The sequence below is a fragment of the Lissotriton helveticus genome, chromosome 7, assembly GCF_964261635.1.
Source record: "Lissotriton helveticus chromosome 7, aLisHel1.1, whole genome shotgun sequence".
In the NCBI taxonomy this organism is placed as follows: domain Eukaryota; kingdom Metazoa; phylum Chordata; class Amphibia; order Caudata; family Salamandridae; genus Lissotriton; species Lissotriton helveticus.
The window spans coordinates 1,496,703,303-1,496,720,205 of NC_136068.1; the positions used below are offsets into that span (position 1 = coordinate 1,496,703,303).

Genomic DNA, 16,903 nt, shown 5'->3' on the forward strand with positions numbered 1-16,903 from the left:
ATTTATTGCCGGTCCGCTTAGAGACGCGGCCTGCGGTGGAGAGGCGTCAGGTACCAAAGAGGACAGAGGGTCAGCTGGAAACGCACACCACCCAGTCTCGGAGCGAAGTACGCTCCCTCAGGGACACAGATCTGCGCCGGACCACACGGTAGAGCAACCCCAACAGCTAACCTCGCCGAAGGACCCGGAAGCAGGGTCATTGAACATAGCTCCTTTGGCCGGCCGCACCTCAAGGCCGCAGTCACGACAGTGGGCACACGCCGGGGCTCCAACTGGGGACATATATCTTCCTGATTGCTCTGCTCACAGGGTCCGCCTGGGAGTGAATACGGAGGAAATGGCGGGCAAAGGTCTGAAGGGCGGCAATGCACAGTTGCGTCTTGAGAGGTATGCGTTTGAAAGACCGGCCGCCTCCCCACCGGATGCCAAAGCACAGGCGAGCAAGCCGGCCGACCAAAAGGGGGACAAAAAAGCAACCCTTGATGACGTTATGCGAGCCCTGACGCAAGTTCAGGCTACGGTGGGTTCAATCTCAGCGGAAATAACCCTGATAAGAGCTGACTTCCACAAGATGTCCGAAAAAGTATCATCAATGGAGGTGGTGACCAAATCTCTGGTAGAGGACGTCTCAGAACTCCAGATCAGTGTGGAGCGGATCTCGAACGAAAACAGAGACCTACGTGCGAAGCTGGACGAACAGGAAGGGCGCTCAAGGCGGAACAACATCCGCATTATAGGGGTTCCGGAGTCGGAGGACACAAGAGCAATGGACCTCTACGTGGAAAACCTGATTGAACAAGAACTCAAACCCAAGGGCCTATCCGCTTTCTTTTCTGTGGAAAGAGCACACCGGATCCCAGGAGGCAGACCAAAGCAAGGCGCGGCACCACGGCCGATCATTGCCCGTCTCTTCAATTTCAGGGACAGAGATGCGATCCTACAAGCGGCTAGAAACTCACCTCCAGTTAGGATCCAAAACTCGACTCTGGCGTTCTTTCCAGACTACACGGCGGAGGTCGCACGTCGAAGAAGGACATTCTTTGAAGTTAAAAAGGAACTGAGGGCTAGAGAACTCCCTTATGCCATGTTGTTTCCGGCCAAGTTGAGAGTGGTGGCAGACAACAAAACTTGGTTCTTCGACACGTCTGAGGCTGCACACGACTGGCTAGAAGGATGGAGACAAGCGGACCCACCTCGCCGCTCCACACGCCCAAATAAACACCGTGCAAATGGACCCCGTGCGGGCTCGCAGGCGTCAGGAGGGGACCTGGATCCGCACTCACCACTGAGCGAGGCACATGACACTGAGAATAACGATGAACAATGAAATCCCGGACTTAGTAACGTAGGCCAAATGTACTGCTGATTGGACTGGTCGTCAAGGACACCGGGCGGAGGTCCTCCGCGGACATGGAGGGAGGCCGCCGACTCCGGAGAGTCCCTCACCCCGACGAGCAAGTACTTTGTTTGGGTTTCGGGTTAGGCACTCTGCTATGTTGGGGGGGCGGGCAGTTCTGGGTCCGTCGAGCAGGGGGGCAGGGAGGGGGGAAGTTGGGGATGGGGGGGGTTCGGTTCTTTTGATTTGTTTTACAGGTGAAGATTGGTACCACGAGATGCACACATTACACAGGGCATGCGCAGGCCAGGACCCTGCACCTCACTCCATACGAAACATGGGTTTTCTCTACCACGGAAACAATGACACACAATACACGGTCTGGCATAGGGAGGGGGGATCCTGAGACGGGACCTGTGGAGCCACTACAGCTTATGTCCTGGAACGTTAGAGGCCTGGGAGACAAGGTAAAGCGAGGGCTGGTATTACACAGTATAAAGAGGTTCGGCCCGGCTCTGGTCCTACTGCAAGAAACACACCTCACAGGCTCAGCCACACATGCCTTAGATAGGAAAGGCTACCGGATGATTGCCCACTCGGAGTTCACGAAGGGGTCCCGGGGGACAGGAATACTAATGCATCGATCCTCCAAATTTATACTCCAGTCCACGAAGGTGGACTCACAGGGGCGCTTCGCAGCGGCACTGGGGCAGTGGGAGGGGAGGCGGCTGAATGTGGTCTCGGTATACATTCCACCGGCACTGCACACGATAGCTTTCCCAGAATTGGGTACATTTCTGTTGGAACTCCCGGAGGGGGACCTCATAATAGGGGGGGATTTCAACGCAGTGGCACACAATACGCTAGACAGGTTTCCGTCACGAACACAGACACCAGGGCCCTCCCGGCTGCATGATTTCCTGGAAGCGCAGGGCCTGATAGACCTTTGGAGGCACATACACCCAACGGACCGTCACTACACTTATCACTCAGCGGTCCACGACAGTCTGTCGCAGATCGATTATTTTCTTACCCCGGGGCAGGGGCTCCTCACTGTCGACGATGTACAGATCAAACCAAGGGGCATCTCGGACCATTCCCCGTTGACGCTGACCCTCTCCAACCCAGAGCGGACACAAAAGCGCATATACCCGATATTCCCAGGCTACCTCAGGGTCCCACAGGTGACCAAAGCTCTTAAAACAGCGACAAGATGTTACCTCGCAGAAAACACTGGCTCGGTCTCCTCCCCGTCGACCCTCTGGGAAGCATATAAAACGGTACTCCGAGGTCAGGCAATCTCCACTATAACGAATTACAAACACACTCAGAAAGTGGAACTGCAAGACCTGGAGGACAGACTTGCTGAGGCGAACGAGCTTCATGCTGCTGACCCGACCGGGGAAACGCTCCATACACTACAACTGTGTCAGAAACGCCATGCTGATCTTCTGAGACGTAGAGTGATTGACAACATAGCAGCCACTACGAATAGGATATACGAGGTGGGGGATAAGGCAAGTAAGCTCCTAGCTTGGCTAGAAAAAAAAAGGGAGGGGCAGAAGAATATCGTACAGCTGAAGGATGGGGAAGGGGCGCTGCACACCCGCCCTGCCCAGATAGTAGAACTCCTGGCCGACCATTTCCAGACGGTGTATACCTCCGAGATTGAGGTTACACGGGAGATGGCGGAAGTGGCGCTTGTGGGGGTACCCACCCGAACCCTGCTCCCAGATAATGCCGAGGACCTAGAGGCAGACCTGACGGCTGAGGAGGTGCAGGCAGCTATCACGGCACTACGTCCAGGGAAAGCTGTGGGACCTAACGGAATCCCGATTGAGTGGTATAAGACCATGTCGGAATCGCTTTCGACCCCGTTACTAAACATGTATATAGATAGCTTGGAACGAGGACACCTGCCGCCAGATCAGTGCATGGCCACTATTGTGGCGATCCCGAAACCTGGCAAGCCCCCTGAGGATTGCGGTTCTTATAGACCGATCTCCCTCCTCAATGCTGAAAGCAAGATCCTGGCCAAATTATTGGCAACCAGGCTGTTGCCTCACCTTAGTCACCTTATCCATCCAGACCAATCGGGATTTATGCCGCACAGAAGTACGGCGCTGAATCTCAGGCGCCTACACGGTGTTATGGCGAGGGCCCCGTTGTTAAAAACTGATGCAGCAATCCTCTCGTTGGACGCAAAGATGGCGTTCGACTTGGTGGAATGGAGGTACCTCTTTGCAGTCCTACAACATATGGGCTTTGGCCCAAAATTCATAGCATGGATCAGGCTCCTATATAGTGCTCCCACGGCGCGAGTAACGGCTAACGGCCATCTCTCGAGAATCATTACACTGTCACGGGGCACGAGACAAGGCTGCCCGCTCTCCCCGCTGCTATTTGCCCTGGTGCTTGAGCCATTGGCCACGATTATCAGGTCCACACCGCTGCTGCGTGGCATTTCCTGGGGTGAAGGCTGGGAGGACAGAGTGTCCTTATACGCGGACGACATGCTAATCTACCTTGAGAACCCGGCAGAGGGAATTCCAGTGCTGCTGGCATTGTGTGAACGACAGGGCGTAGCCTCAGGGTACAAGATTAACTGGATGAAGTCGGTGATCTATATGCTGCATGGGCCCCCACCGTGTTTGGAGGTAGACTGCCCCTTGATGGTGGAAACAATCTCCTTTCGATATCTAGGGATTCGGATCACCCGAGATCAGATGACTTTTCAGGATCTCAACCTCAGGCCCCTGCTCGAAAGACTGAAGGCGGACGTACGCCATTGGCGGACACTCCCGCTGACATTACTGGGCAGAGCCGCACTTTTCAAAATGATGGCGCTACCCAGGTTCCTATATGTTTTGGAAAACACGCCGGCACTGGTCCCACCTTCCTTTTTCAAACAGATAGCGGGGCAACTGTCAGGCCTATTATGGGGAGATAAACCGGCGAGAGTAGCACAGGCGAAGCTGATTAGGGACTGGTACAGTGGGGGGATTGCACTCCCGAATCTGGAATTATATTACTGGGCAGCACACCTCAAGGTGATCAACCAATGGATGCATGCGCCGCAGGAGGACCCGGCATACCTAGCGGATAGACGTCAGCTCGGCACTACTACGCTACTTGCCCCGCTCTACAACAAGGGCCTGTCAGCAAAACTAATAGGCCCGACTAAGCACACTGTAACTTTATGGCATAAAGCCCAATCTCGTCTGAAATGGGGGGGGGTGCTTACACAGCTTACACCCTTGTGGGACTCTAAGGCACTGGGCAACTTGAGACGTAGTAAAGGATTTGATAAATGGGACACTATAGGGATCTCCACGGTGGGGGATCTATGGACACGGGAGGGAGTGGTCCCATTCGACACCCTGAGAGAACAGTATGAGCTGAACACCACTGAGACATACCGCTACATTCAGATTAGGCACGCATTGCTAGCAGTATTAACACCGGGAACCAACGTCCCGGACTCGGCCCCCTTGGAAGACCGGCTACTCACTGATTACATGGAAGCCAGCGCCACCTCCCTCACATATCGCAAATTGATAAATAACTTGCCTGACCCCTTACAACGCTTGAAAGAGAAGTGGGAGGATGATGTTGGGGACCTGGATGAGACAAATTGGAATGCCGCAATGGCATCACCTAGAGAGGCGGGAATATCAGCGAGATTCCGTCTGGTACAATTCAAGATACTGCACAGAGTATACTACACGCGCACCACACTTCACAAATTCCAGAGGGCAGAACACTCATGCTGCTTGCGAAATTGTGGGGAGGAGGGCACATTGTTTCACACCCTGTGGTCCTGTCCGTGTATAGCAGAATACTGGAAGCGAGTGGCACGTACGGTCGCTCAGACTTTGCAACTCCCGTTCACTCCTGACCCTAGAATTTGTTTGCTGAATGTGTGGGGCCCGACCGACCTCACGCCACAGGGGCGACTATGGGTGATCATAGGGATGATGCTAGCAAAGCGGGACATAGCACAGAAATGGGGAGTGGCTGAGACACCGACTTTGGCACAGTGGTGTAAAAATATGGACATGATTATGGTGACGGAACGGGCGATATACCAACAAAGGGCGAATCCACGTAAATGGAACAGAATATGGCTACCATTGAATACATATAGAGGGGAGCCATGTGAACCATTGCCGGAAGAGGATGAAGGGGATAACTCAGAGGAAGATGAAGATGTAGATTGAGACCGGGCATGAGGGGAGAAAAGGAAGGGAAGGGCACGGGCATACTGGGTCTCCTAAAGTCCCTTAGGCATAAGAGATTAGGCGACTGTCTGTGGGGGGAGGGATGTGGAGGCAGACATGCAATGCATAGATGGTACTGTGTACATAATACGTTTCTGTAAAACCATGTTACACACCTGGATGTTATCGTTGTTAGTTATAAAAAATGAAAAAGTTGCGATCCGGATGACAGCTGGCGGAATGTTGACGCCACTCGTCGTAATGCTTACGAGACTGAATTTGAAATTGTAATGCAACAATAAAAACAATTTAAAAAAAAAAAAAAAAGTAAAATGCATGCTCTTGCCTCTTTATAACATATCTAAGCAAAAAAAGATCTGGTGACTATTTGGTTTCCAGCATGCACCCAAAGGTCAAAGTGAAGGGAAAATAACAGAAATTGGCTCCCACTAGGGTTTCAGTTTTTAGTATTATATAGTTCTGCTGCTTTGTCTGCAGTTTCGTAATTCTTTGTAGCTAATTGATTTACCTGCACTTCTTATAAGCTGGTATCTAAACAAATGGATTATCACCAATGCCGCTCCATTCCAGCATACTCATCCTCACATCCTACCCAGTCACACTTACGCTATTGTCTTTGCTGAACTTTGACCTCTGCATCCAAATAGTCTCCATCACCAATTGAACTACTGAATGACCTAGTAATCTTGTTTTCTTCCTCTCAGCTGACATCTTTGAGAGTTTCACGGACCACCCTCCACTGATCCTGCCCTGTGAGAACTTCCGTCTGCAGCTGTCAGAGCCTGTTGCCAACGAAGCCTTCCATCTCCAGCTGTGCCACCTTCGCCGCTTCCTTTGGGACTTGGAGCAATTGTCCCTGCCAGCCAATCAGAGGGCTTTGTATAGAGTGGAGAACAGCCAATAAAGCGGCTCTGTACTAAGGACATGGCCTCTTGCTTTTGGAGGTGGAGGGACACTTCAAAAAATGCGGTCCAATGGTATTTGAGTGAGGAAATGCAGGGTCAAAAGATGACACCTGGACATGCATGTTTTTGACATTCTGCAAATGTATAATGAGTGCTCGAGTGTGAATCTGGCCCATCTTGTGGTTGCTTTGAAATCAGCCTGTGCCATCATACAAAGGTTGAGTTGGTCTTCAGCCACTTCTTCCTGTTAAGAGACATGTCAGCTTCTGCTTTCAGAAGAACTTTGTTGCATCTCTGAATGCATTGCTCTTGAATACACAGACCTTGGAATAAGAGTTAGCTGAGTCCCTGTCTCACAGCTAGAACCTCAGTGTCACTACCAGTTCCAATCTTTCTTAGACAGTCCCTCATCATCTATAGTTAGACGCCTCTGCTGTCAAACTACGCACCTTTGCGAGCATATACAAACGTGTGGTCAGAGCTGACCTGTGTTCAGAGAGCGACCTAGGGTGAAACCAAATTTGATGTCCCCTCCCAATTGTTGACTTTAAATGTGTGTTGAAAAGAATGGGAGGGGTCAGGGGAAGATGAGGGGGCAAGAGAAAGATGAGATATGAGAAGAAAAGCAGTAAAAATGCAGACATGCTCACCAGCAGCCTTCAGAAACAGTGTTTACACGCACTGTTCTTTGGAGCCACGTTGGAAGCAGACTGCTGCCGGCAGCTCCTCTGCCCCAATAGACCTCTGCGCCCTGGGTGTGGGCCCTGCTCGCAGGTGCTAAGGGCTAGTCCTGGTTGTAATACATGCACACTTGCTTTCTCATGTCTGAGGTCAAAGTTCTGAATTAAAATTGGGATTGACTTTATTCACTGTACTGGGTTACCTACTGTTCTGCACCTTACAAAAAAACTTTGCATATATTGGGGTAAATGTACTCATAGTTTGAGTGGGCAACCCAAAGCAAAATGTAGAACCTATTTACTACTAAAAGCAGCTCTATATTGCGTTCAACCACCTGAGCACCTCTGCAAACATTAGTAAACCTAAAGTCATCCTGTTTCACTAGGTTATTATATTCAGAGCCAGAGCCCCTGTCATTCCTACGAAAGGCTGATAGAGTGTAGTGCATCTGAAAGCCTGACAGGTCAAGAGCAGAGCCAGGCAGAGAGCCTCAAACCTGCTCACGGTTTCAGATGCACCGGACTGTCTGGAATGTACCAATACCAAAGTTTCTTATCCTAGAGTACTCACGCCTCTTCATTTGTGTGTTGCTGGTAGGGTGTGTACGTTAATGTTCTCACTTTGCCTTTGCTGATATAAATGTTTCAGAAACGCAAGGTGCATCTTTATAACAAAAAAGGTCGACTGGGCAACACATTTCTCTGCATTTACGGAAGAAAGTATTATTTTTGACCAGATCAAGTAGGTTTTCTTCCATTACATGGCACAAAGATGGTCCTTCCTGTAGTATCAGATGACAACCACATGCTGATGGGCAGAGGGGAAGGTGTGGCTAATGCTATTTTAGTTGTGTGCTGCTTTCAACAAACAAACTTCTGTCTCTATCCTTCTCCATCACCTTTACTCAAGTGGCATCTGCTATACAGCATTGACTTGATGTTGTTTCCTATCTGGAACATTGTACTCAATCTGGTTTTCTATCCCCTCCTCATCAAATGAAGATGTCATGCAGATCATTGTCTCCTTCACTCATGGTGTCTCCCACGGCTTTCGTGCCTGTGTTTCTACTTTGGTTACCTGGATGAAGGCTAATGGACATCAGTTTAATGGAGACACAACTGATGTGTTGTTCTTGAGTAGCCCCCCTTCATATGATCCCCACGTTGGTGGCTGTCCGAGTTGGGCTCTGAGCTCACCCCTTCTGATTCTGCAAAGAATGAGGAAATCATTTTGCTGCCTCCTTTACTTTCATGAAGGAAATCAAAGCCTTAACATCCTCCTTTCTTTATCTGAGAATTCTAAGCAAAATTGGTATTCTACTGCCTTCTTACTATAGCATATTTGTGAACCAGGTTACTAATTTATGTCACATTGACTATAGCAATTGTAGCTACTTGGGTATTCTTAAATTTCTTATATAATGGATGAAACATATTTAAAACCTTACTGCTAGGCTTCTTATAGACGTCCTGCCCCCTGCCCCATTCCTAATCATCTTAGAACCCTTCACTAGCTCCTTGTTGAAAAACAATATCTTTGCATCTGGCATCAAGCACTTTGCAATCTTGGTTCCACAGTCGTACATTCAAGAGTTACTCATTACACTCTGAGTCTGAATTCTACTGTAACATTGTTGGTCAGTGTTCTTCTCATCAGAGAAACCCATCTAGAAATCTGGTCTTTTTTTTTTTTACCTCGCTCCTATGCCCTGGAATGCTATGTCTATTCATCTCCATTCGGAATCCCATTTTCTTCGATTTCTGAAAGGTCAACAAACGTGGTTATTTTGCTGATCTTTTTTCTATCCTATAAATCCTCTATCTAAGCTCTTTGTAGCATGTGAATGATCTCTGAAGCATTCATCCAAATTCAGAGAAAATTAAAGAATACACAAAATGTTTAATGTAGTTATTTAATTGATGAGAAAATGGCATTTAATACCCCAATACCAGTAGAGGAAATTAAAATCCTCAAACAGATCTAGGACAACAATGATGATGTATCTATATAACTGCTACATTTACTTCCATTTTCCCCACCAACCCCAGTAACAACCCACTAACACTCATCTGGCCACCAAACATACTTAAGAATAAACTTGAGCAAGCGGCCAGTGATTAAGGGTTAAGCCATTCAAAATGCCTCCATACACTGAGATGATGTAATGCTTTCTGCATTGATGCTTGAAGAGTTAAATCATTAAGACATCTCTCAATCTTCACAGTGGATATTGTTTTCCAATGCCATAGAATCAACTTCTTAGCTACAGTGAGTGCTAGAGATATAAACTGTTGTGTTTCTTAACACAGGATATAGAAGTATTTCCTGATGTATAAGAATTAAAGCAACTGCCATCCTGATGTCCAGATCAATATGAAATGTATGAAAAATAAATATTGTGATTCTCAAATAGCGATTTTTACTGATTCGCTAGTTGGTAATCGCAAAGTTATATGTATGTAGGAATTGCAAAATATTTTGCGATTCCTTAATATGACCTAATAGTGATTTGGTAAATAGCTAATTGCTATTTGGTAATATTACTCCATTTGTTCCTATGGGCCAAAAGGCCCACAGGTGCGAATGGTTTTGCATTAGCTAATTTGTGATTACCTAATTGCTAATTAGCAAATGCTAAGGCAAGGGTGCCCAAGGGCCTAAGGCCCCCGTAAAGAACCCCAAAAGAAGAAAATGTGTACCTGCTGGCATTTTTGTTAATTTTTCAAAATACGCACATGCTAACCATCAACTTAAGGTTGATGGTAATATCTTTTTTCTAAATGCACATTTTGCATTTAAGAAAGGCTTCTTACATGTGCATTAGAGATTCACAATTTGCGATTCTCTATTTGCGTTAGCAATTTAGGTAATCGCTAAAAATTTCAATTACCTAAATTTCTAATCAAAAGCCTTTTATTCATAAGGAAAGGCCATTTTGCATTCACAAACAGCTGAATTTTGTGACTCACACTGTTTGGGAATGCAAATTGCTTTCATACATCTGGCCGATAAAGACCAACTGTCAGAATGCTGGTTCTCAGAATGCTGGTACCTCCCACAGGATCTTGGCAGCAGGGTACTAGGGAACTTTTTACACCTTCAGCAGATATAATCAGTAATGAAGACTAATATTTTCTATGAACAATTTTCTGTTAAGTTAATCTCAAGATTGGGTCCAGAACCTCTGAGATGCTCCTAGCCAATATTTCATTAAACTCAGACGCCCTAGGCAGAATGCTTAACTTCTCACACAAAGTATTTGAATAATGAGTCAGATTTTAATGTTCTTGAAAGCAGAAAGTCAACTACCACTTCCCTTTGAGCAACTAAAGAGATTTCCCACATAACCTCTATCCTCCACAGGGCCCAAAATCTTTTCAGAGAAGTGACTGCTAAGTCTGGTACTTGGTACGCCCTTTTCTTCAACTGATGCTAAAGGCGAAGAGTGTGAAAAGGAACAAAACAATAAACACAATATAATTGCCTTACCACTACAAAATCCTATCAAACCAACTGTGAAACATAGACACATCCTATTAGTTTGAAATGTAGGGATCCTTCATAAGACGATTTTTGCTACATTATAAATAAGAAGTATGTTAAGAGTAGAATCCTAAGAGTTTGCACCCTGTAATTTTCACAGGGACCTTCACATAATGCCTTAGGTACTACAAAGGCAACAACACACATTAGGCCAACTGTGTCATATGAGCTTTCTGATAGCCCGATCAGGAATGGTATTTTCTTGGTACACCACCATCGGTGGAGGAGGTAAATGCCTTCTTTTTACATTGCAGATCTGGGTACCCAACAGATCCGATACCGCCCTATATACTAAAAGCTACCTCTGACATCATTGCTCCAGTGTATCAGAAGTTATTTGCTAGCTCCCTCGACACAGGCATAGTTACTGACGACTTGAAAAGGGCTAGGGTAATCTCCTTATTAAAAAAGGCTAGAGCGGATCCTGAATGTTTAACAAATGTTAGACCAGTCTTGTTGCTGCAAGCAGCATCAGAAGTGCTAGAGAAATCTGTAAATCAAAATCTCACTGCCTTTTTGACTGAAAACAACCTATTACATCCCTCTCAATCAGGATGTAGACCCTGCCACTGTATCCACACTGTTAGAAATCTCTGAGTCCATCAAATTTAATCTAGACGCAGGCCTCAATGTGGCATTGGTACTGTTAGACCAGTCAGCAGCATATGATACATGGATTATACCATCCTGCTGTACAGGCTAAACACCTTGGTGTAACGGGCTCAGCATTTAAATGGCTGTGCTCCTTTCTTGAAGGTCGTGAACAGGTAGTCTGGATTAAATCATATGCTTTGGGAAATAAAGAACTGAAATGGGGGGTGCCTCAGTGCTCGTCTCTTAGTCCTACACTCTTCAATATTTATATGTCTCCCCTGGCACATTTGGTGGAATCCCATAATATCAAGATCATCTCGTATGCTGATGATAACCAACTCCTGCTCCCATATGCTGAGAAGCCTGAGATGGTAAAAACAGCCTCTGCCAACTGTTTGGTGGCACTGGTAGATTGGCTGAAGACAAATAGACTGCAGTGCAGCTGCAATAAGACGGAGATCTTATTATTTTGATGAGATCCCCTCCTTGGTTGGGTCTGGCTTGGCCTGACAATGTCCCCCACCACCTCCTCCAACAACGGTGGTCAGAAACCAGGGGATGCTGTTTGACTCCCAGTTCTTATTTGGAGTGCAAGTGTGAGCAGTGGTGAAGTCTTGTTTTGGGATTTTTCGCATGTTAAGGATGTTTCTTCATTTACTTCTTCACTAGGCCTAAATCACAGTGGTTAGAGCATTGATTTTATCCAGATTGGACTACGGTAATGTCCTGTACCTCGGCCTCCCAACATTTCTGATCCAGCTGTTGCAGGCCATGCAGAACATGGCAGTCCACCTAATATACAAAAATCCGAAATTTACTTCAGTGTCAAATTTCTGAAGTAAGCTCCATAGGTTGCCAGTCTATCAGCAGATTAAGTATAAAGCACTGACCCCAACACAATAGGGGACCCAAGTATCTCAATGACCGTGTCAAGGCACACTGCCTTGGGAGGAGGCTGTGTTCTAGCTCAGTGGGTCTCATTGCAACCCCCCGGTTTCAGAAACAACAGAGGGATGGTAATTCCTTCTCTGTGAAAGTGGCGAATATGTAGAATAACCTACTGGACTTTCTCAGACAGATCCCGGAAGAAGTGAGATTCAAAAAGGAGCTGAAAACATTCTTATTTAGATTTTAAGGGGAGTATGGGCATTGACTCCGTGACTATCAACCTGCGGCATACCTAAATGTGCCGGAACACTCTGAGTAGCCGCAAGAATGGAAAGGCTTCATTCCTTCATTCAGTTGAACCAGAGGAGCATTCATTCCTACAAACAAAAGACAGTTTGGTTTTCATGGGAATAGCCTGGTTAACCCATGGTCAAAGGAACCTGGGCATGATCAGACAGCTTCTGGATGTGATCCAAAATGATCAGCTATGGTTTTCACATCTATGCTATTGATACACACGTGCTCATAAGATTTGATCATATTCAGTTCAAGCTAGTTCACCGCTCTAAATGACATTGAGGCATGAACTAAGAAGTGCTAGTTACAACAAAACAGGAGAAAGCAGTCATTTGATTTGGAATGGCCCATATCCATTCCACCACTGCTTAACCAGACTATCTTCCTCAGATCCAAAATAAAGAACTTGGAAGTCTTCCTTGAAAACATTTTGTCCAGGGAGGCTCATATCAATGCAGTCACTAGTAATATATGGTATCACATCCACCTTCCTCTAGGCCCTCCTTAGTCCTGGCCTTGGTAAATGTAGAAGGCATATCTATGATGTATATTTACCAATACCAGAGTGCAGAATTACAGTATCCATATGGCATCAGGATTGTTTGTATAGAGAACAACTGAATTCCACCAGCAACAGAAAGATGTGATGAATGTTCGAGGTAAACACCAGATGAAAGATGAGGGAAAGTTGGGTATGAACAGAGAATGGTGAATCAAAGGAGGGAGCACAATATAGTTCAACTAGCATGACAATTCCAGGAGTGGGGGCTTGTAGAATTGTGCATTAGTGCAATAAGAAGATTTCTACCACACACAGAGAATAAACAGGGTCTTTCTGCTTGTATCACTTCTATTAACCAAATTGACACACTATCAACTAAAGAGGCATTTCCTACTAACCATTCTCGTACATTCGATTGTCCAAAGAGACTTGTTTTGCAACAAAGCCAGCAGGAACTGAGAATCACCCCTCCCATGCACAGAGCCAAGTTGTAATCAGAATGATTAAGGTCTACGGTGTCACTTTCCGTAATGTAGCAATATAGTTGCTATTGATAGTATTATTATTTTTATTATTATTATTATTGTTATTATTATTGATATTATTAATGTTGAACTTGGTCAATAAGCCATGATGCTGAAGAGTTTTTCCTTTTTGGCCCCTTGCCCTATGTTTGCTTCTCTACCTAAATTGCAGCATCATTGATTTGTTCTTTTCAAAGCATTATTAAACTGTGTGCTCTGCAGATTATCCTCTCGTACTACTGTGTTTATTTCATGTTATTGCGTTTGTTTGTCAAAGACTCACCCTCTCTTTCACCTCCTATATCATACCGCTAAGACATTCACTTGCATAGGTTAAAACGGATTAATTTGGATATACTATTGTCAGATCACCTCACCAAGAGAGTGAGAATATCAAGAGTAAAGAAAAGGAGGTCATGAGCAACACTTAAGAATTTCTAACTTAACTTTGGACTCGGTCCTCGAAGGGAGCCCCAGTCAAGTCTTTTATCGAGGGCCAAAGGGCCTATTTTCATCTTCAGAGGAATCGCAGAGAGCTGGGTCTGTAGAACTTCCTGATGTCCATCAAGTAATGGTACATAGTCTTACTGCGATTGTGTTCTTGGGGAAAGGACTGATCCTGTCGATGAACAGTGCAGGGTAACGCACACACCATTGTGTAAAAGATGCTGCCTCAAGTGAGGTTTAGTGCTCCTACAGAATGCAGGCTCCTACAGATGGGATGCCGATCTATTTCAGAGGTCTGGAATCCAACATTTGACCTACCACCATTCTCACTTCAATATCAGCAGGTCCTTCTGGAGATGGGAATCCAAAGGCCAAAGGGCATTACTTCACATGCTGAACTATCCACGCTGCTGCACCATCAGGAAGAAAAGCAGGGCAGCTTCATATAGGGGGTCTGACTTCCTGAGTGCACTATACAGCAATAAGAAAACACAGGGGAGGAATAGTATGGTTAACTGGTCTGCTACAGACTGTAAGGTGGGAAAGAGGGGGGATTCACAAGAGGGTACACTTTTTAAAAGGAGAAATTTCCTTCAGTTGAACAGACTGGAAGGATGGTCACTTACTGTCAGGTCTCAGCTCCAGGGTCTCTTTGAATACCTGACATAAAGACTCATGCTGCCCTTAACTGAAATCAGTCTTAGACCTGCCACTGTGTCTCTTCAGTGGCTGTTTCCAAGGGTTTGGGGCCTTGGTGTGGAGGGAGGCTATGTGGCTAAACAACATTGTTCCAAGGATGAAGGGCCCAGCTAAAGCATTATGGGGCCTTATGGGTCTTGTTGGTCTACGAGATCTTCATTCAGGCAACCATCTTGGATCTTATTGGATCTCAGTACTCTTATAAGATCTCATGGCCATCTTGGGAAGGGTCCTTGTATAAAAGGGAGCTCCACTCTGACTCAACCTTTAGTCAATGTAGTTCATGTCAGAAAGAAGCAGTAGAGAGGGGGCTTCATCCCTCTGAAATAAGAACTGATCGGAGAAGTGCTTAACTCTTTGCCTCTATGGAGCTTTGCTTCATAGCGAAGTGAAGATGAACGCACAGTTAGGTATATCTGAGGGACGTTAACTGGTTAATGTTTTTTGAATGGTGTATTTAGTTATTAGAAAGTCAAGAATTTCAGAAGTGCTCTGTTTAGGGATGAGAGTTGACTTTGAAAGGCAGAACTTGTTTGGAACTATATTGGTCTTATGTAATGACTTTAGCATGGACATAAGGCATTAGAGATTTCAGGAACACATTTCTGATGTTAGACTGTTGCACATACATGTTTGGCATTTCCTCCAAAGTGGTTTATTTAAAACAGAACTGATTTTGTGAAAGAAACATAAAATAAAGAAGCAAGATAATATAGTACAAGACATTTTCACAGATTGAGAGTATCTCCAAATTCCATAGTTAATATTTTCAAGTTGTTGAGCCTTGCATATATCTTTCTGATCTTCACTACATTGTGGGAAAACATATATATGGGATTGGCAAATCTTTCTCAGCACATCTGAATACAGCTCCTCAGTTAGGTAAGACTTGTACTGAATACGCTTACAGCTCTTGGACCTGTGTGAAGACAGACGAATGTCTCCCACATTTTCAAGTAGCTCACCTTCTCGGTTTATCAAACAAGAGGGAGAAGCCAGTGAGAGGTTACATTCTGTCCCTTTGACATTTACATGACCCCTGTCTTGATCCTACTCAGTGGATCGGAGCCCACCCTTAATAAGAAAGGGCTATAGCCTTGCCCTTAAATATCTTGCTGATTCCAAGATGAAATCCCTATCACATTGTTATGAACTGATATGCCCCTTGAGCATGACCTAAGGTTCATTTGTGGTTTGTAAATATAAGAAGAATAAAAATAAAACCTATAGAAACCTTTATCATTCCTTGGGCATGCGTAAGGTGAAAATGGAGGGGTATGGCACTTGGTGTCAGAAGTGGGAAGCGTATGCTTGGACTTCTCGACACTATGGAACCTATCCCTTACTTCAGAAATTATCAGAGAGCCTGCAACAACTTGGCCAAGCCATGCAGATCTGCAACAACTGGTCCAGGCAGGGTACGGTACAATACTATTCTAACCAATATATTGTCTCACAGAAATATCTTGTCCTAAATATTGCTTACCAAAATATTAAAACTTTGCAGTTAATAAAAAAAATATATGCACACAATTGAGCAATATTTTTATAAACAATGTTTAGCATTAATTTATATTTTACAATATTTTAGCAAATTATATTCTGATATACAACACCGGCAAGCCACCAAGCCTTCCAACAGGCTCTACTAATACAAAGAGCCCTGATAGCTAATCACCACTGAGAAACACTAAAAAGCTTTGGTCCAGTTAACAGATATCATAGTTGCCCCACGAGACCATTTCAATTTGCCTACCAACATTTTACAAAAAATTCTCAGAGGGAGACAACCAGGAATACCTTTCTTTTCACAACCTTTGAAGGGGTTGCACAGACTGAAGTATTGGCCCCAAAGATGATACGGACATTACATAGAACCTACTATTAGCAGGCACTGTGCAGAAATAAGGACTTTTAACCCAGATAGAACAACAGAATATCCTAATACCAAGAAAGCCATGCAGGGATGGTAGGTCTATGATGAGGGAAACTATTCGCAACATTTCTGAGGCAAGTTAGCAACATTCTTCTACCGAACAATCAAAAGAGATAAGGTATTACTGCAAAACTACATCGGGCCATTCTCTTACACAGGCTACAGTGGGTCCTCCAGCATCCTCAGCCTACCCTACCTGGAGTGTTGATCTTGCCTCAACATGTCAAAGCACCTACCTGGCAAAACACTGTTATCTGTGAATAACCCAAGTGGTCTTCTCTTCTACCTACAGGAGTGGACAAATCTCGAC

General features: G+C 45.4%; 1 protein-coding gene across 1 annotated transcript in view; it reads left to right on the forward strand.

Moving 5' to 3' along the window:
* Nucleotides 1-13,737, forward strand: part of RASIP1 (Ras interacting protein 1) — a 329,706-nt gene extending 315,969 nt beyond the window's left edge. Inside the window, exon 12 of the mRNA XM_078654930.1 lies at nucleotides 6,282-13,737. Within this exon, the coding sequence (XP_078511056.1) occupies nucleotides 6,282-6,481 (200 nt within the window). The 3' untranslated portion in view covers nucleotides 6,482-13,737. The remainder of the gene's footprint in view (nucleotides 1-6,281) is intronic.
* Nucleotides 13,738-16,903: the final 3,166 nt, after the last annotated feature.